At 35.6% G+C, this 20,922-nt stretch overlaps 1 protein-coding gene and 1 pseudogene across 3 annotated transcripts; one reads left to right on the top strand and one right to left on the bottom strand.

Annotated features, from left to right (window-relative positions):
• Positions 1–416: 416 nt before the first annotated feature.
• On the bottom strand, positions 417–10,683 carry LOC306868139 (cilia- and flagella-associated protein 70-like; annotated as a pseudogene). Its single transcript has 19 exons — positions 10,615–10,683; positions 9,912–10,095; positions 9,374–9,466; positions 9,183–9,268; positions 8,913–9,092; positions 7,949–8,127; positions 7,773–7,867; positions 7,584–7,686; positions 6,313–6,435; positions 5,287–5,436; positions 4,036–4,169; positions 3,844–3,959; positions 3,255–3,318; positions 2,408–2,564; positions 1,531–1,683; positions 1,282–1,443; positions 1,114–1,203; positions 567–632; positions 417–497 (listed from the first exon to the last, which is right to left on the bottom strand). The product of its transcript is annotated as a cilia- and flagella-associated protein 70-like (transcript).
• Positions 10,684–10,776: 93 nt separating this feature from the next.
• Positions 10,777–20,294, top strand: LOC306862210 (uncharacterized protein). Of its 2 annotated transcripts, none has more exons than XM_079404944.1 (10): positions 10,777–10,974; positions 11,876–11,988; positions 12,086–12,147; positions 12,241–12,727; positions 13,310–13,363; positions 14,019–14,097; positions 14,684–14,813; positions 15,033–15,131; positions 17,568–17,755; positions 19,017–20,294. In XM_079404944.1, exons 2-10 carry the CDS (start codon positions 11,885–11,887, stop codon positions 19,161–19,163), a joined length of 1,350 nt encoding a protein of 449 aa, XP_079261070.1. In that variant the 5' UTR covers positions 10,777–10,974; positions 11,876–11,884; the 3' UTR covers positions 19,164–20,294. The 2 variants fall into 2 exon arrangements, with proteins under 2 accessions (XP_079261070.1, XP_079261069.1); XM_079404943.1 differs by having other exon boundaries at positions 14,684–14,864.
• Positions 20,295–20,922: the final 628 nt, after the last annotated feature.

The raw sequence follows: 20,922 nt of genomic DNA, 5'->3' as shown, positions 1-20,922 counted from the left end.
TAGTTGTTTGTTTAGTTTTCCTGTTTTCACTTGAATTTTATGTAAAGTTTAATAATTTTTGTTTTATCCCTGAACAGACTATCAGATAGATTCTGTTTGGCTGTCAGTGTTTTTATCGTTTATTAGTTGGAAATAACTGATTTTGTACATCATAGTTGTGGACTTCCCTATTCTCACAGAGTTGAAATGATTACTGTATAGTTTTAATAACATTAATACTGTATATTATCATCCTTGGTGTGAACCTTCAATGTGAAACCATTTTCACCAAGGCCAAAACAAAAAACAAACAAAAAAAGACTATAGCTGATTATGGTTAAAATGACATTTTATTATCCTTTACACCTTTTTTATCAAGAGGATTAAACAATGAACCTTTTTATAGTTGAAAATGACATTTGTGTGGATAAGACAGATCAGAAGGAAGGGTTTCCAAACCCAACACGTGACTGCAGCTCGTGAATCTCCTCTAGAAGTGACTCCTCTTGTAATTTCATCTGTAAAACAAAAACATTTAATTAGATACCACAGACTTCTCAAACACATTGATATTAAACAGTACAAACCTTTATGGCATATTTATATGACTGCTCTGCTTCTAGTTTTTTTGCCAGTCTGAAAGTACAAAGCAACTAAAGTCAAAACTACAGTCAAAATAATGCTTCTGTTGAAATGCAGTATTATTGTCTTAAATGCTTCAAAACTACAGAGCTTTGATCATAAAACTAAGCATTTGAATATCATCTTACTAAGACATTATATAACTGATATTCATATGAATTTTATGTATTTTTTTCTTAAAAATTACATGCATCTTCACAATAAGAGCAGGAATGTGCATTTAATGAAGTGACATTCAGCCAAGTATGGTGACCCATACTCGGAATTCGTGCTCTGAATTTAACCCATCCATCGTGCACACACACAGCAGTGAACACACACACACCGTGAACATACACCCGGAGCAGTGTAACTAGGGATGTGTAACTAGGGTCAACTTTGACTTTTGACTCTCCTTCTATTGTGGCTCCAGCAAAGCTCTTCTGCTTATGCTGACAAGCTACAAGCCAGAGATGTCCAGCTTTTCTAAATGCATTATGGGTTTGTACTCACTCTATAGCAGGCGATTCCCAGTCTGAGCCAAGTCAGACAGGACGGTGAGCGTTTGCAGGCACGCAGGAATACAGGTTTGGTTTTTTCATACTACAGAGGGAATGAAGCACACATGAAAACTGTTATATGAAAACTACAAATACTCAAAAGCAGTTGATCTGAACTCACTTCTCCTTTCTGCAGATAGATGGAGCCCAAGCGAAGGTAGATGGAGTGTGTGTCTGAGGCGTCCAGCACAGAATCCAGCGTCCGTTCACAGCACCTCTGAGCCTGAGCGTAATCGTCCTTTTCGTAATGCAAGTGACCCCACAGGGCCCATATGTCTGGATTCTGTGAGGATCAAATCGCAGGCGAAAGTAATGAATTTGAAGTGTGTCTCAATTGAAATCTGTAGAAAGGAAATGGAAAGATGCAGACCTGGAAGTTGTCGGTCAGCGCCTCCTTCAGGCTGGCCTCAGCGCTGTCATGTTCTCCTCTCAGCAGGTGTAGTTTGGCGAGAGCGAGATGATATGAGCTGATGCTGCCTCTGTCTGGAGACAGCAGCTCTAGAGCCAGAGTACGCTGGGCCATCTGAGGACACAAACACAATCCAGCATTTACTACGCCTTCAGCTAAAAAAAAAGCTCTTTTGATATATCAAAGAGTTTGGTATGCTATGTTGAAAAACTACTGAAGTCCACTCTGAATGAACGGCAAAAAAATGGATAATTCAGATATGAAGTAACAGCCACATTCTGCAACTCGATCCTGAATTACACAAGTAAACAGAGGTTAAACAATCAGAACCTACAGAATTTGTGACCCTGGACCACAAAACCAGTCATAAGGGTGAGATTTATACATCATCTGAAAGCTGAAACAATAAACTTTCCATTGATGTATGGTTTGTTATGATCGGACAATATTTGGCTGAGATACAACTATTTGAATCTGAGGGTGCAACAAAAATCTAAATATTGAGAAAGTTTTAATATATTTATGGTAGAAAATTTACTAAATATCTTCATGGAACAAATTAATGCAGCCTTGAAACTTATTTCAGAAGCATTAAAAGTCTTTTCGGACACTAAACTTTTGAATGGTAGTGTAAGTAATTTATATTAAGAAGTCTTAAAGGAACAGCAGCAAAAACAGCCTTTTCAACTAAAGTGTCAGAGAGAGAGAGAGAGTGTGTGTGTGTAAAATAGCCATAAAACACTAAATTATGACACAAAATTTTGGTGCAAGAAACCTTCTATATACATTTGTGAAAACAAATGTCTCCTTTAATGTAAAAGTGATCTATTGTCGTGACCTGTAATGCGTAGTTCTGCAGGAGAAACCACACTGTCTCCATGTAGATAGTGGTTTGGATGCTGGTTGGGGGAATTTGCTGTTGTACGTCCTGTTTGCTCTCCTGGCTGTTCTGTGGCGGGTCTTCTTCTGTATCTGTCACGATTCTGGTCCATGCTCTCCCGGTTAACCACCACTAGAGGTCACCCGTTCACCACAGTGACTATTTTCACTCACACACATTGGACTCCATTTCCCACAATCCATTGCACTGACGACATGCACAGCTGTTCACTATCTCGCCCACACCTGATCATCATTTCACAATCACCACCACTCACTATTTAAGCCTGGGACTTGCTCTTGCTCACCGCCGAGTGTTGTTAGCCTAGTCTCTTTACAAAGCGGTCTCTGTTTTCCGAGTTAGAGTTCCTGTGTTTTGATTCCTGCCTGTGTTCCCGGATTATTCTCTCTGCTTTGCCCTGTTTGGATACTGTTTGCCGATCGTCGACCCATGCTTGCTCCACGGATTGCTCTGTCTTGCCTCTGCCATACCTGTTTGCTGTCTCCCGACCCTGCCTGTATTGACCATGTTTTACAATAAAGCTTTGCAAATGGATCCGCACGTCTCACGTCTCGTCAGCCCCGTAACAGTATCGCCACCTTTAAACAAATGATCCCAGATCAGCTATAAATGATAAGCTTTTGTCACAGAGCAGATGGACATGAGGTGGTCACCTGTCTCCTCTGTGTTTCCAGCTGGAGTCTCACTGCTTTTATCTTTCTGGTCCTTCTTCTGACCAGACTGAGTCTCTGAGGTTATTTCTGGTCTAGATGCTGATTCATTCTGCAGGACTGCATTAAGCTACTTATTGGCTTCCCGAAAAGCCATTTCTGCCTCTATGAACTTCTCCTGAGTTTGGCAGAATATACCTGAGGACAATTTGACACACATTTTTACAGTATTGTGCAAAAAAAAAAGAGAGAAGTATTTTGAAAAGTCTCTTCTGCATTTTTTGACCAAAAATACCTTAAAAACAGTAAAATTGTGAAATACTAGTACAATTTCAAATAACTGTTTTTTTTTTAATATATTTTAAGATGTAATTTATTCCTGTGATGAAGTTGAATTTTCAGCATCATTACTCCAGTCTTGAGTGTCACGTGATCCTTCAGAAATCATTATAATATGCTGATTTGCTGCTCAAGAAACATTTCTGATTATTATCTGCTTTTTTGTAGAAACCTTTTTTTCCATATATATATATTTTTTTTTTGGTGAATAGAAAGTCCAAAAGAACAGCATTTATTTAAAATAGAAATCTTTTGCAACATTTTAAATGTCTTTATTTTCATTTTTGATCAATTTATTGAATCCTTGATGAATAAAAGTATTAATTTCTTTTTTAAAAATCTTACTAACCCCAAATTTTTATGTACTGTATAATCTATTCTCACCAAACAAAGCCCAGGCAATCACATTGTTGGGCTCCACACAAGTCGCCCTTTCAAAGAAGGTCTCGGGGTCCTCATAAGGTCTGTTCATCTCTGACAGCACGCCACACATGAGCAAACTGCACCGAACACAACAGAAGAATGAGTCAAAGCACACACTTAGAAATCTAGTCTGAGTCATTTGTGTCTGCTGACCTCGGTATGTGTGTTTGCTCGATGGATAAGGCCTGTTGAAAGCACTCCTCTGCTTTCAGGTGGTCAGCGGTCAGCATGTGAAATGCCCCATAATCACACCAGTGGGACGGCTCGCTGCGCTCTCGAATCAAACACTACAGAGAGAGACGTGACTCACATCCAATGATACTATCATGTCACAAATGATGAGTTTGAAATACCACACTGTCATTAGAACATGCCATTTCAAAGGAATTCATTGTATATGCATGAGATACTATAATTACATCCTACATTTTTCACAAAATACAGCTTTGATCGCAGGAATAAATCACATTTGAAAACAAATAGAAAAAAGTTATTTTACAGTTACAGTATTTTTTGTATTTTTGATTAAATAAAAAAACTTAATCCAAACATTCTGAGATTTATGTTCTCAATTGTTCTAGACAGCAATTAGTACACATAGAGTCTAATTAGAGTAAATAGACATTATAAAAAATATATATATTTTTTTAATTTCAGTGTTTTAAACAGCGCTCAGTTTTTGTATTGAGATCTCAATACAAACTTTTTCATCAAAGTCTCTCAAGATCAAATAATCGATGTTAATTTTATAACTCTAAACTCATACCGGTGTCTCACTTGTTTCTCCACTGACATGGCTGATTTAACCGAAACACATCTGAGTGTCTCTTCTGGGACTAGGATAAAGGTGTGTGTGTTTGTGTGTGTTGACTGAGCGACTGTTATTTGTCTCGCGGGCAGCTGCGGCGTCAGATGCTCAGTTGGTGGAGCGGCTGTGTGTTCCTCGCCTCTCTCCATCTGCTGTGGAGCCACGGGGTGTCAGAAAGGGGCAGATGAGCAAAGGAGATGATTCACCCAGCAATCTGCTGCTATTACTGCTAATTAGTTTGGGAAGCGTCTCTCAGCCACAGATCCGGAATTAATTAGGGGGCTATCGAAAATGAGCCCCACTGCAGCACGGAGAGGGGAAGAGATGGCATCTGCTCCAAATGATCTTAACGGCATGAACTCTTATCAGGTCTCATTTGAGTAAAAACGTATGCTTTGAGTGCATATATGTAGATATTGGTATTAAAAAAACAAAGACAAAAAGTAAAAGTAAGAAAATAATTTTCTGTAGTGAATGATACTAAAATAACACTGGTTCTCAGTAGGTATCATCTCCGAATACATATTAACACTGAAGAAGAAGTAATTAGGATATTAATACGATCTGACTTGTGATTTTTATTTTTTTCTCTGTACCTTTTTGGAAACATCGTTGTTTCCTCTTTGGTTCTCCGTGGTTCTACTCTGAAAAGCCTTTAAGGAGTTGATGAAGGAATTGGCTCGATTTCGGCCCAGTGCTCCCGGTGTTCTGCTGCACTCCTTCAAAACACTGTAGGTCCTCTGAGTCTGGAACAGCACAGAAGATAAGATTCACTGTCAAACCATCAGTCTTAAGATAGTATGTATGTTTTTGTTACTGTAAAAGTAGTCAAGTCACATTTGCAGTATTTATAAACACAATGCTGATTGTTTCAAAGCAGCTTCACATTAATAAACAAGAAAATCACAGTGTTATTAATGTCAAATCAATTATGAAAAGAAATGACATTTCAGTTGTAAAGCAGCTCTGCAGAAATCAATAGTGTCATTATTCAGCTCAATTCAGTTCAATAACCGCATTAGTGTTGCAAAGTAAGTTTCATTATCCAGCTCAGTTTAGTTCGAATCTGGCTTTCATCCAATAGTGTCAGTGCAGCTAAATCGATAATGTTACTGAATATGAAATGTATTTTAAACCACAACTGAGCAAGACAGAGGCAACAATGGCAAGAAGCCAAATTTAAAACTAATTTAATGCAACTCTAAGCACCATCCCAGACTTAAAATGATACTGGAGACATTAGCTTCTTCACAGCAAAAATTATTTTCTTAATCAATACTATTTTTATCTTATTTTACAGTACAAATATCTAAACATTATTATATCAAGGTACATTTACTTGAGATGAGAAGTAAAGTTACACAGCATATTATGTATCCTTCTTTTAAAAATGTGAGCGTTTAAAGTTATTTTTAAAGTTAAATTAAAGTTATTTTTCTTACCTCGTGGGCAGATATTTTTCTTGTTTTAAACACAAACTTAATTTTCATTTTTTAAAACAAGATTTAATATCTTGAGTCATTTTATAAAATAAAATAATTTTTTGCATTGATCTGAAAGTGTATTTGATTTGGATTTGAAACATGAATCATTTTATGTGGTTGTGACTCATATTCTCTCACTTTATTAACGGGTAACGGGTAGATTCTGTACACCCCGTGTATACGCCGCACTCCAGGGTACAATAACGGCACCAGATCCATGTAAACCACTCCGTGGAATGAGATCTGTACCTCATCCTCTCCCTACAACACACAAAAGCAATATTTGTGATTTATAAACAGGCAAGCACAATAATGTAATCTAAATTAATTGCTGTCTTGTTTTGGGTTTTGAGTGCCATTTAACAGAATAGTTCACCCAAAAATTAACATTTGCTGAGAATTTACTCTCAGGCCATTCAAGCTGTTTTGGAGAAATTTAGCATTACATCACTTGCTCATCACTAGCATCATAGTTAACAATTACTTGTTTACATAGGATATATATATCAAATGTATTTTATATTATTTAGGCACTTATAGGCTATAGTTTGACAGAATGTTCTAATTCAACATGCCATGGGAACATCAATATATTGATATTGTTTATTTCTTACTCCTTAACAGTTCATCGGGCTCTTAATGATTTAATCTATGCCATCTTCTGGAATATCTGAAGGTCATGTACCATAGCTCTTAACTGTAGTATTTGTTATAATAAGACTAGCCTATTAATCATTACCAGGCCAATAATGAGTTTTTTAAATTAATCAATATAACATTTGTTATGAAGAAACAACCGCCTGCACATTTAGCTACAACATGGCACACTTGTAATATAGCCTAAATCTATAGGGAAAAATGTTCAATGTTCAATTTATTTATAAAGCACATTTAAAACAACTTTAGTTGACCAAAGTGCTGTACATAAAGCATAAACCTAATTACAACATTTAAAAAATGCACAGACCTAATCGCAGCAATTAGTATTGCATAGGCTTGAATACAACAGTAAAATCCATATAACCTTAAAACAACCCAATCACCTATCATTAAAAGCACATGGAGAAAAGATGAGTTTTTAACAGTTAACAGACATAGTTAGATAGTATGCGAATTGGGACGCAGCGATAGTTTTTACTTCACAAGATGTTAACTAATGGACTGGAGTGGTGTGGATTATTTGTGGATTATTGTGATGTTTTTATCAGCTGTTTGGACTCTCATTCTGACGGCACCCATTCACTGCTGAGGATCCATTGCTGAGCAAGCGATGAAATGCAAAATTTCTCCAAATCTGTCCTGAGGAAGGAACAAACTCATTTACATCTTGGATGAGCTGAAGGTGAGGGTACATTTTCAGCAAATTTTCATGTTTTGGTGAACTATCGCTTATGTTAAAAGTCCAGGATACTTCTCATCTGTCTTGTCTTCCCACCTTTGGTTGGTGCCGTCTGTATGGCTTTCATGATCTCAATGGGCCACACTCTACATTCTGCAATCCTGCGGGAAAGACTGACAAAAATAGGAAGCCGTGATTGGAGTAAATGAATTTCAGGACACAGGAGTGAGTGCATTGATTAAAAGTGTTGTTTGCTCACCAGGTCACACCTCCTGCATCAATAAAGCAACGACGTGCCATATCCCAGCTCACTCTTTTCTGGTTACAGTCAGCATCTGCTCTGAAATCCTTGTCCTATTACACGCAAACAGATCAATGTGGTGACATATTCCTTCCACATCCATCACTGAAGTGTCCATTAATGGCTCAAGTCACCTCTATGTCGGTAAGGTCTCCGTGATCCATGTCTGTGGGTTCTGCATCAATGAGCCCTGAATGACCTCGGCCCCTGGTGCGAGAAGAGACACCAAGGGCCATTTTTTGGGTCTTGGCACTGGCTCCTTTTCACCACCCATTTTTAAGACGCCATTGGAGAATAACAAGACTTGCTCTTTCTGTAAAACAATGAACAGACAATGAAAATTTTTTTACTTTTAGGCGAATTATTATTTTAGACATAAAAATATTTTGCATATATCTAAGCATCTGTTATTTTTAGACCAACAAATTTTACGCTTTAAAATTTTTTTAATTACATTTTTTTTTTTACTTTTTTTGGCACTTGCAATATGAACAACTTAAGCAATGTATTAATTGAAAAAAATATGAATAGAATTTTAATTATTTTTAGTGCTGTCAAACGATTAATCGTGATTGATCGCATCCAAAATAAAAGTTATTTACATAATATATGTGTGTGTACTGTGTATATTTATTATGCATATATAAACACACACATACAGTATATATTTTGAAAATATTTACATGTGTATATATATTCATATAATTTATATTATATATAAATATATTTAATATATATACGTAAGATATTTTTCTTGAATATATACATTATAAATATACACAATACACAAACATGTATTATGTAAACAAAAACTTTATTTTAGATGCGATTAATCGTATGACAGCACTAATTATTTTATATAAAAAGTATTTACATGAAAAGAATAAATGGTTTGTAATTTACAGGTATATTGAAGAATATTGTCTAGTACCATGAAATCCCCCCAAAATACAAAACAGTCAAGAATAAATCTTATTGAAACACAATTGGTCAACAGTTTGGAATCATTCATGTTTTTTTGGGGGGAAAAATCTTATTCTCACCAAGGATGCATTTATTTGATTAAAAATACAATAAAAACAAACACTTGTCTCTTACCATGGCTGAGACAGGCATCTGCAGGGCAGCTACAAAGTGGGATGGAGGTGTGGAGGCAGGATTCCAGACTTCGGGAACAGAATACGCCGTCTCCACAGTGACCATCAGCACATTAGAGTCAGAGCGCTGGGCATCAGAGAGCAACGGCTCAGGAACATTCACCGTCACATCGATTGTGGACTGTGCATTGAAATACATACAAAATATATAACGTTACCTTATATCAAAACATACAGTACTTATGTAGTGGTGTAAAAATGTGGTCTTTACTTTTACACCATCCTCAAGTACGGCAAGGTCTGCCGGTGATTCGGGCACCGCGTGAAGAAGCACAGTGGATGAGAAGCTACACTGACCTAGGTGATATCACCGATATCAAACATCACCAATATGAGAATCCATAAAAAGTGCCTTAAAATGTGTAAAGTTTGAATCAAATGAGTAAAATGAAATAGTTTAACCTCGCAGCAGTGGCAGTAGATCTATGACGGCTTGTCCTAGTACAGTGCTTTTCTCCTCTTTTTGTTTTTTTTCTCTTTTCTCGAACACCGTTACTGAGAATACACATTTCTGTTTAAATTTAACCATGAACTATTTAACATTTAAAATCAAGCCTATACTGTATGTATATATGGATGGATGGATGGATGGATAGATAGATGGAATATTCATCATTTAATTTGTTGCTAAATTTACACTGCACAAAATTTTTTCTTATTTTTGTCATTTGGATATATTTTCCATTACAAATATCTAAAAATTCTTAATCCAGGATGTGTTTGCTTAAGAAGCTAAATGACTTTTAAAAAATCTCTTAAATAATTGTCTGAAAAAAATGATCAGAAGTGAGTTAACTGCATGTTTAAAACAAGAAAAAAACACTTCATTTTGATCTTTTTTTTTTTTAGAAACGAGAAGTCATTTTGCCCCTCAAGTAAATGTAGCTTGGTTTAAGAATTTTTAGATATTTGTAACAGAAAACGAGACAAAAATACTCACATATGACAGGTGCATGTGCCACATCATCCAGTGTATGTGCTACTTCTGAGCACTCGAAACTACAGGTGAAGTTGTAAACCACATCTTTGTTCACAGAAACGTCCAGTTTTTGTGAGTCTCCCAGCACACGTCCATTAAACTCCACCCGAACAAAACTGAGACACCTATCAGTCCTACTGCCCCTCTGAAATAATCAAAAATGAGCGTAAAAATGTACTTATAACACCAAAACACACAACAGCAAAGATTTTATTATATCACTAGTGTGAAAATCATAACAATAAATTAATATTCACATTCAAACAGTGCAAGAGGCTTTTATAATCTCTCTGTTTTGTATATTTGTACATTCACTTTCTTAAAGTCAGTGGTGGCTAATGCCAAGGTTGTTTTTTTATTATTATATTAGATTTGATTCATATTACCACAGTTTTTTTGCAGCAACAGTTGTAGTGGAGACCGGGGCAAGTTGTCACACTGTTCACTTCAGTGAATATTATTTCTCATGGTAGGATTATTTTTGAAATTTAACTTTTTTTAAAATTCAAGAATTTTTAAACCATATAGCTAGAGACAGAAACTCTACATTTATATAGCAGTTCCTCGTGTGACAACTAGCCCCGGTTAAGCTTACCATTATTCGATAGTTATTTTATTTGAATGATTGATTGTAACATTTCTAATGATTTTAGTGACTTCTTACCAAATGATTTCCCGACAGAACACTGATCTGCACCGGCACAGCTCTCCCAAACTCTCTGTGATTCTCCATGTTGACAGACAAAACGACTTTTCTCCTCAACGCTAAACAACTGTTGCTCAGCTCTCGCTTGTTTCCATAGAAACGACGCTGCGCGTCAATCTCGCGATATGTGAGAAGTCGAGCTGTGAACAACATGGAGCGCACGGAAGTTTGCAAATTTTTCCGTTTGTCAGACTTTATTTTGACAGTCTGAGTTACATAGGATTCATTTAAATCCCACAACGAGCTGGAGGTACATAAAGGATGTCTAAAGGAAAGCGAAAGCTGTGTTTTTAGACGCTAACGTGCGCTTCCTGACGGGTAACTTGAATCACTCCATGATAAGAGTCTTGAATCTTCATAAATATAATGTTATACTGACTGAATGTAGACTTACTGTACTTTAATACGCTTTAGTGGATTTCTAACTGAACTTAGAGTCATTTGTGCTTCAAAAGCATCTGCAAAGTTTAGGATCAGTAAGATTTTTAATGTGTTTTAACGAAGTTTCTTGCTCATCAAGGCTGTATTTATTTGATTAAAAATGCAGAAAAAAACTGTAATTTTGGTAAATATTATTGCAATTTAAATGAACAGCTTCTATTTTAATATACTTTAAAATATAATTTATTTTTGTGATGTAAAGCTGTATTTTCAGCACCATTACTCCAGTCTTCAGTGTCACATGATCCTTCAGAAATCAGGCTAATATTCTGATTTATAATCAATGTTGGAAACTGTTGTGCTGCTTCATATTTTTTTGGAACCTGTGATATTTTTTTCAGTATTATATTATGAATAAAAAATTAAAAGAACAGCATTTATCTAAAATATAAATCTTTTTAAAACAATATAAGTCTTTACTTTAAATGTACTGGCCCCAAACTTTTGAATGGTAGTGTATACTGAAACAAGATTTCTATTTTGATTTCTATTTTCTATTTTGAATAAATGTTGGCATTGAAGACTGGAGTAATTATGTTGAAAATCCAGCTTTGCTTCACAGGAATAAATTATATTTTAAAGTATATTAATAATACAGAACCATTAGAAATTGAAATAATATTTCACAATATTACTGGGGGTTTTTTTCTTCTTCACATCATTAAAATGTGAAGACTTCATTAAAAACATTAACGGATCCCAAATATGTAGCATCTATAGTTCCAAACATTCATAAACATGTTTATCTAAAATCTTGTTTATTGTGTATTTTTCCCAGATATTGAGCATGTCTCTTCTTCATGCTGTCGATGAAGCTGTCAAGATGTGCAAAGCTGAAGAATCAAGACTCACTGAAAACATCCGACGGTGCAAGGAGATTTTACGCTCAATGTGCGGTGATCTAAATGGTTATCTTGTTGTTATAATGTTCTTGTGTTGTAAGTTCAAGTTTATTTAGAAAAGCTTAATTTATGCCATATTTTTGCAGGAGAACCCGTGTTACAGAAACCAGTGAGCTGGAAACTGCAGTAGCCATCGGTACTAAAGATGGTTAGAGGAAAATCATTTATATATTTAAATTTAGTTGTCATATCATGCCACATCATAAATTACACAATCGATCTTTGTGTCTGCCTTCTAAAGCAGATATTCTGCCTGAAGAAAAACGAAAAATTGAATTGTTGGAGCGGGTTTTAAAAAAAGCACTGAAAATCCGCAGCACATCTGAGGCTCATAAAGAAGTTCACCCTGACAGTAAACACCCTAATGAGAGAAAAAATAAAACACTCATTAATTTTACTGTTAAAGAGGAAGATAAAAGAAAGCTGGTGAAATCTGTCCCTCTCTCTGAGACGTACAAAAAACCCATTCATCACAGACGGGCCGGAGGGAATGTGACCCATGAGGCCCCCTGGACGCGGCCGGTTCTGGTCCATGGAAGGGCATCAGTCCCAAAGAGCACTTCAGCGAAGATCACTTCCACACGATCCCAGCAGAAGGTGTGTGTCAAAGCCATAGATGCTAAAGAGTCATCTGAAGATAATTCCCCATCAGTCTCCTGCCAAGAAGTGTCAGCATCTGGTAAAGATGGGAAAGTCACAACAGGAAGTGTGCAGTCTAAGGAGCAATGGTATGTATATGAACAGATCATCTTTGTTGTGTGCAAACATGAAATTGTTCTTTAATCAAATGCATACACTATATTTTCAAAAGATATTAATGCTTTTATTCAGCAAGAATGCATGAAATTGATCAAAAGTGACCGTAAAGACATGTTATATAAGATTGATATTTTAAATAAATGTTGTTCTTTTGAACTTTCTATTCATCGCATCCAAAAAAAAGTCAAGCAGAACTGTTTTCAACATTGATAATAATAAGTAATGTTTCTTAAGCAGTTAATCAGCATATTATAATGTCTTCTGAAGGATCATGTGACACCGAAGACAGAAGTAATGATGCTGAAAATTCAGCTTTGATCACAGGAATAAATGACATTTTAATATATAATTAAATAGAGAAGTTATTTTAAATTGTAATAAAATTTTACAATATTACTGTTTTTACTAAATTTTTGATCATAAAAAAAATATTTTTTTAAAAATGCAAAAATCTACCATCCACAAATTTTTGAATGGTATGGTAAATGTGTTGTATAAATATTAAATATTTTCAAATGTAGCTTTTTGGCTTTTCTTTGTTGTTGTTGTAGGATACCATCTCCTTTGCTACCAGCTTGCCGAGCACAGAGAACAAAACAGAAGCGGTTAGTCTGAAATTGTCTTTAAAAATTAAAGGAATATTGTGGGTTCACTACAAGCTGAGCACTTTCAGTAGCGTTTGAGGCATAACATTAATTAGTAAATAATTCATACTTTAAAATCGTGTCACAAAAAGGCACTTACAATGGATCATTCTAAATAAAACAACTCAAACCTTAAAATACTGTTTTGAAATTAAAGTCACAGGACATACATTTTAGCATGAAACTAGTGTATTAAAAATCACTTGCTCATCTTGTCTGAAATATCAGTATTTTTAGTCTTGTTATGAAGCAGGTAAATCTATTTTTTTTCACACAATACACACAAGTATTATTTTTAAACTGAGAAAAATCTTAAAATGATGCCAGTGACTTATTAGTAGAGGTTTAACTGCCTAGAGGAATAGTTATAGTGCCAAGTTATAATTTAGAAAGCATCATAACTCGAATAACACACATTTGTAAGGAAGACTTCATGCAAGTGCTTCATGTAAATGCCTTGCTCCATTGACTTCAGTTGTACCTTCATAACCATGATTTTCACTTTAAACAGATGTTGATAGAGCTTTACTTGCATTAAACACAAAATAGTTCTTATAATATATAAATATAATGAATTACACTTATTGATGAGAGAAAAAAATGCATTTTCTTTCAGATTATGGAAGAAAGTGTTAACCCAGCAATCAAAGCCAGTACCAGAGAGAACCAAATTCACAGAGAGACTGCGAGACACTGTATCCTTTTCAGATCAGTCCTGTTAAGTTTGATCAGTATCAACTCAGACATGATCAGTGTATCCGTGCAATTATCATTACTCCTGTTGTTGTGGACCCTCAGGCCATCCAAGATGATGAGTACATGAGTTTGTTTCTTCATCAGAACAGATTTGGAAAAATGTAGCATTTCATCATTTGCTCACCAATCGATCCTCTGCAGTGAATGGGTGCCGTCAGAATGAGAGCCCAAACAGCTGATAAAAACATCACAATAATCCAGTAATCCACACCACTCCAGTCCATCAGTTTGTTTGTTTTTTAAAGCAAAAAAAAGTGCGTTTGTAAGCAACAAATCCTTTCAAACATGCAGCTTTTCACGTCACAAGACATTAACTGATGGACTGGAATGGTGTGGATTACTTGTGGATTATTGTGATGTTGTTTGGGCTCTCATTCTGACGGCACCCATTCACTGCAGAGGATCTGTTGGTGAGCAAGTGATGAATTGCTAAATTTCTCCAAATCTGTTCTGAGGAAGAAGCAAACTCATCTACATCTTAGTAGTATTTTGTTGTTGTATGTTCCTGAGCTGCTGTTGTATCAGTTTCCATCCGATTTGCCTTCTGTATGTCCTGCTGATATCACAGTAGAGCTGGACGTGCTTACACAGCGCTGTCTTGACCTGACGCACTGCTTCAGCGCAGAGCTACAGGCCCAGAAGGACTCAAATTCAGGTGCCAGCGCCTGGGGCAGAAAGATGGAGGGCTGCAGGAAGACAGAAGTGTGTGGGTGGAAGTAGGGGGCTGAGAAATGAGCAACTGGACAATAAGGATCCTTCCAAGGATAACACTGTCATCTAGCCTTTATTCATCTGAGTCACAGAACGTTTCAGAATCAGGAAGCTCATTTAGAGTAGATAGAGACCAAGATATGTGTGTTTGTGTGTGTCACAGGGACCTTGCGTGAGAGAGAATATGAGTCCTTGCAGATGCTTGAGGGTTTGGAGAGGATGACGACAGAATTTATTGCGTGTGCTGATCATCAGAAGAAAGGTACTTCAGAATCTCCAGCTGCACAAAACATTTGACGTCATTGTCATGTCAGGGTTCCTTGCTTTTGATGCTATTCATTTGATAGTCACTTGCTTTATAAATATTGCAAATTTACCAAAACCTTTTCAGTGTGCAGGTCAAGAAAAAAGTAGTGTGTTAAAGAGTTATTAAACACACATTGACCTTTTGTGACAACATGCCTCGGTAGCAAATTATGTAACATCAGGTAAATTGTAACAGTTATAGGTTATTTAATAGCTTCTCAGCTATATTTACATGTGAAACAATTATAAAGCACAAAACAAATATTAAATATTACGAAATGTTAAACCATTTTTTTTACCAGCAGAAACTGTAATTAATACATTTTAATTTATAGAATGTAATTTTATTTATTTAGTAATATTTTTTATAAATATAATCTTTATATAATAAATTATAATATTAATATAAAATCGTAATTTAATGATATTTTACTTTTTATTTTAATATTATTATTATTAAATAAATTATAATTTTATTTAACACATATGTCAGCTTTTCCCAACCTGGCATTTATGAAAAATTATTTTGTCACAATTAAACCTTTCAGTTGAAATCTGCCTTTATTATATAGTGGATTCTTGTCTGAATATGTTGGTGTGGTTTTATTGGTTTAATTTGTTAATCAATAAAAAGGTAGATATTACACCACCAACAGATAATTGTAATTTTACTTAAAAACTGAATGTTTTAACATTGTCACAAATTAGTTGTCACAAAAATGGTTTTGTATGTTGGTTAGGGTTCTTTAAGAACACCAACATACAAAACCATTTTTTGTGACAACTTTATTCTACTTTACGTCTAGTTTATTTTTTATATATTTAAGAAAAATTGTATATTTGTATATTAAATATGTTTATGTATCATATAAATTATATAAATATATACTGTAATGACAATAATGTAAATATTTTCAAAATATACTGTATGTGTGTGTATTTATATATACATAATAAATATACACAGTAGACACACATACACTCACCTAAAGGATTATTAGGAACACCTGTTCAATTTCTCATTAATGCAATTATCTAATCAACCAATCACATGGCAGTTGCTTCAATGCATTTAGGGGTGTGGTCCTGGTCAAGACAATCTCCTGAACTCCAAACTGAATGTCAGAATGGGAAAGAAAGGTGATTTAAGCAATTTTGAGCGTGGCATGGTTGTTGGTGCCAGACGGGCCGGTCTGAGTATTTCACAATCTGCTCAGTTACTGGGATTTTCATGCACAACCATTTCTAGGGTTTACAAAGAATGGTGTGAAAAGGGAAAAACATCCAGTATGCGGCAGTCCTGTGGGCGAAAATGCCTTGTTGATGCTAGAGGTCAGAGGAGAATGGGCCGACTGATTCAAGCTGATAGAAGAGCAACTTTGACTGAAATAACCACTCGTTACAACCGAGGTATGCAGCAAAGCATTTGTGAAGCCACAACACGCACAACCTTGAGGCGGATGGGCTACAACAGCAGAAGACCCCACCGGGTACCACTCATCTCCACTACAAATAGGAAAAAGAGGCTACAATTTGCACGAGCTCACCAAAATTGGACGGTTGAAGACTAGAAAAATGTTGCCTGGTCTGATGAGTCTCGATTTCTGTTGAGACATTCAGATGGTAGAGTCAGAATTTGGCGTAAACAGAATGAGAACATGGATCCATCATGCCTTGTTACCACTGTGCAGGCTGGTGGTGGTGGTGTAATGGTGTGGGGGATGTTTTCTTGGCACACTTTAGGCCCCTTAGTGCCAATTGGGCATCGTTTAAATGCCACGGCCTACCTGAGCATTGTTTCTGACCATGTCCATCCCTTTATGACCACCATGTACCCATCCTCTGATGGCTACTTCCAGCAGGATAATGCACCATGTCACAAAGCTCGAATCATTTCAAATTGGTTTCTTGAACATGACAATGAGTTCACTGTACTAAAATGGCCCCCACAGTCACCAGATCTCAACCCAATAGAGCATCTTTGGGATGTGGTGGAACGGGAGCTTCGTGCCCTGGATGTGCATCCCACAAATCTCCATCAACTGCAAGATGCTATCCTATCAATATGGGCCAACATTTCTAAAGAATGCTTTCAGCATCTTGTTGAATCAATGCCACGTAGAATTAAGGCAGTTCTGAAGGCGAAAGGGGGTCAAACACAGTATTATTATGTGTTCCTAATAATCCTTTAGGTGAGTGTATATTACATAAACAAACTTTTATTTAGCAATTAATCATTTGACAGCACTAATATTCTAATTTATTAAAATCATATTACAGATTTTGCAGTTTATTTGTGAATTTGGTTCACTGTGCGGTTCATACAGCTTCATCCAGATCACATGGGGTGATAAACTGTAGTTCTAATGCAAATCTTCCCTGTGTTTCTCAGACAGGGAGAGATGGGATATGAGGATTTCTGGAGCTTTGTGTCCCGTCCGGAGGAGAGGTGAATGGGGTGACCCGGCCCGTTCCTGTCTGCCGCCCATCCTGTCGTACAGCAGTGAAGCTGAACTGAGAGAGCTGGAAAGCCAAAGGCTCAGAGTAGAACAACTTCAGCAGGCCGTTCGTCTTCAGCAGGTTTAATATACTTTGTCTTTCTTTCTTATATTCAGGAAGTAGCTTTTTCTTCTTGTTTTATATTCATCAGCTTCTGTTCTAAACCCTAGACAGCAGTCATAAAATTATTCTGCTGTACGATACCTTAATTTGGCTGGAATTTAAGGCAGCATTGCATTTATCCCTCATTAGCAAGTCCCACAATGCATTGCATGGATCCTGAACTTGCTGTCTTATTCAATACTAAAAATGGTTAGAATTAAAGTTGCGATGAAATATAAATAGTAGGGCTGCAAAACGATTAATCGCATTGGAAATAAGATTGTTTACAAATGATATGTGTGTGTACTGTGTATGTAAATACACACACATGTATATATTTAAAAAGAAATTGTTTGGAAATATATTTATGCTTGTATATAATATATATTATATAGAAATGTAAATATTTTATATAGAAATCTAACATATTTTTCCTTAGTATATACCTGTGTGTGTATTTATATATACGTAATAAATATACAAAGTACACACACATACAGTATGTCAACATAAACCTTTATTTCAAATGCAATAATTTTGCAGCCCTAATAAATAGCGATAAATCCATTTCTGTTGTTATAGTTTTAGCAATTTAAGCAGTTTTTCCAACATTTATGATGATAAAAAAAATTAAAATTCTTGAGCAGCAAATCATCATATCAGAATGATTTCTGTAGGATCATGTGACACTGAAGACTGGAGTAATGATGCTGAACATTCAGCTTTTGATCACAGGAATAAATTACATTTTAATATATATTCAAACAGAAAACAGTTATTTGAAGTTGTAATAGTATTTCACAATTTTATTGTTTTTACTGTATTTTTGATCAAAGAAATAAAGCCTTGGTGATCAGAAGAATCTTAATTATCTTACTTATAATTATTATATATATATATATATATATATATATATATATATATATATATATATATATATATATATATATATATATATATATATATATATATATATATATATATATATATAATTTTTTTTTTTTTTTTTTTTTTCAGTTTTAATAGTTTTAGTGCATCACGTTTTGAATGTTTTTAAACGAAATTAAAATGACAAATGTTAAATAAGCTGCTTGTTGAAATAAAATATATTTTTTGTTATGTGTTTTAGTTTATTTCAGTCCGTGTTTATTTTATTTCATGTAATGATTTATGGTTCCAGTTTCATTCTTAGTTTAATAGCAGAGCAGTAATCAAATGTTGCCATGTTTTCTGTTTTTAGGCGATGTCTGATAGCCTTGCGTCTTACTGGAGCTCTGGTCCCGAATCCGCTGGACCCAGTGCCGTGGTTCTGCGTGGCTTGTACTCGCTGCTGGCGGAGGGAGGGGTTCAGTTCCCATCTCTGATTTTGGATTCTGAGTCAGACTGAGCGAAAACAAGACTGTATTTCAGGGTTAGTGGACTGAATTCCCTGAAGCACAGCAGGGAAGTTTTCCTGTGAACTGACACAAAGCTGTTCTCCAGAACTCTTCTCCTGCGAAAAACTTTAAGCGTGTTTGGCATGTGCATTTGGCTCGGAAGTTTAAAAATCGATCACGTGACTGGAGAGTGCAGCTTCTGCTAAGAAACTCAAATAAAGCTTCCAGTTGACGTCTCTCGTGATCCGTGAGTCAGGATTTCATTTCGTGTCATGCTCCTCCATCCCGCATATATTATTTGGCTCTCTGATGAGTTCTTCCTGTTTGAATTCATTACTCAATGCGCCAAACCACTGGCATCTTTTGCATACGAGTAGCATGTGCTGAAGCCTGTGGTGTGGTGTTTGTGCCAGCAGAGGGTGATGTGTTGTTAATGCTGTCCTGAATGTCTTCCAGAGCCACTATTGACAGCGTGTGTGGCATGACGTCTGTTAGGGCAGAAAGCCATTTAGACTCGTCCCTCAGTTTATGAAAACAAACTAAAGTTGTGTTTACACCAATGCAATTACTTATAATGAACAGCTAAACACTCTGGAGCCACGTCGTACGTATAAAAAATGTGTTATTCGAGCTAAGTGTCTAAATCATGCTTTTAGGGGTGAATCTAGAGTTGTGAGTGTTACTGACGCAGTTCCTGTGTTTGGATTTGCGTCTTTGCAAACAGTCTAGTCTTGTAACCTTGTACACTGTACAAGATTTGGAGGCCAAAACTCAATGTTTTATGTGGATTGTTGCAATGAAAATTTTCTGAATCTGCGGCATGACGTCTGTTAGGACAGAAAGTCATTTAGACTCGTCCCTTTGTTTATAAAAACAAGCAAAAGTTGTGTTTACACCAATGCAATTATGTATAATGAACATCTAAACACTCTGGAGCCACATTGTATGTACAAAAATATGTTGTTCAAGCTAAAAAAAATAATTGTGAGATGTAAACTCGGAATTGCGAGGGGGAAAAAATGTCTGAATTGTGAGATATGAACTCAGAATTGAAAGTTGTTTTGTTTTTGGGGTTTTTTGTCCTCAAGCAATTACCAGTGTTTCGGAAGACTAAAAGATTTAATAATGAAATTGAATCACTTATGCTGTTTTCAATCTAAATCCATCTCATCTGACTTTGAGTTGCTCCACTGCACGTTTTTCCCCAAGTAGGAAATTCAAACGGTCTGAGTTGAATGTAACAATCAAATCTGGTCTTTAGGACTGCCTGAACAGGAATGAAACTGCATCTGTTGCCTCAGACAGATTGTAGTCAATATCTGGTGTGTCTGCATCAGTTGCCATAGTGACTATGAGAGTAGCTGTCATTGTGGAAAGACAAATTTTGCTCTTGATCACGGCCATCGTGACATCTCGCAGCGGTGCTGTTATATGATGTGACTGAAATAGTTTCTTCATTCAATATTCAGAACATAATCAATCCTATTACTGCTCCTTGTGTATAATGTTAGAAAGTCAAACAACAAGAAATCTGATCTGACCAATCAGACTGAAACATGTTTCTAAAAATCTGTTTTAATGTGATCTCTTTTATTTTTTTCCAGTTTAGTTTATTTTAGGATTGTCTCTAAGAATCATATTCCATTTGTTTATTTTATTTCTATTATATTTTTTGTATTTTTTCAAAGAACCATATTACATGTTTTTTTTGTTTTTTTTTTATATATTTATTTTAATACTGTTTGTAAGAATCATATTCCATGTTTATTT

The sequence above is a fragment of the Barbus barbus genome, assembly GCF_936440315.1.
Source record: "Barbus barbus genome assembly, chromosome: 4".
Taxonomy (NCBI): Eukaryota; Metazoa; Chordata; class Actinopteri; order Cypriniformes; family Cyprinidae; genus Barbus; species Barbus barbus.
This window is presented reverse-complemented; position numbering and strand designations above follow the sequence as displayed.

Bases quoted from the DNA above. Each gene is read 5' to 3' on its own strand.
- LOC306862210 (XM_079404943.1), top strand. From the start codon at position 11,885: ATGTCTCTTCTTCATGCTGTCGATGAAGCTGTCAAGATGTGCAAAGCT. The intron at 12,148-12,240 runs GTTAGAGGAAAA...TGCCTTCTAAAG, and splicing joins AGCCATCGGTACTAAAGATG to CAGATATTCTGCCTGAAGAA. The intron at 17,756-19,016 runs GTTTAATATACT...TTCTGTTTTTAG, and splicing joins AGGCCGTTCGTCTTCAGCAG to GCGATGTCTGATAGCCTTGC.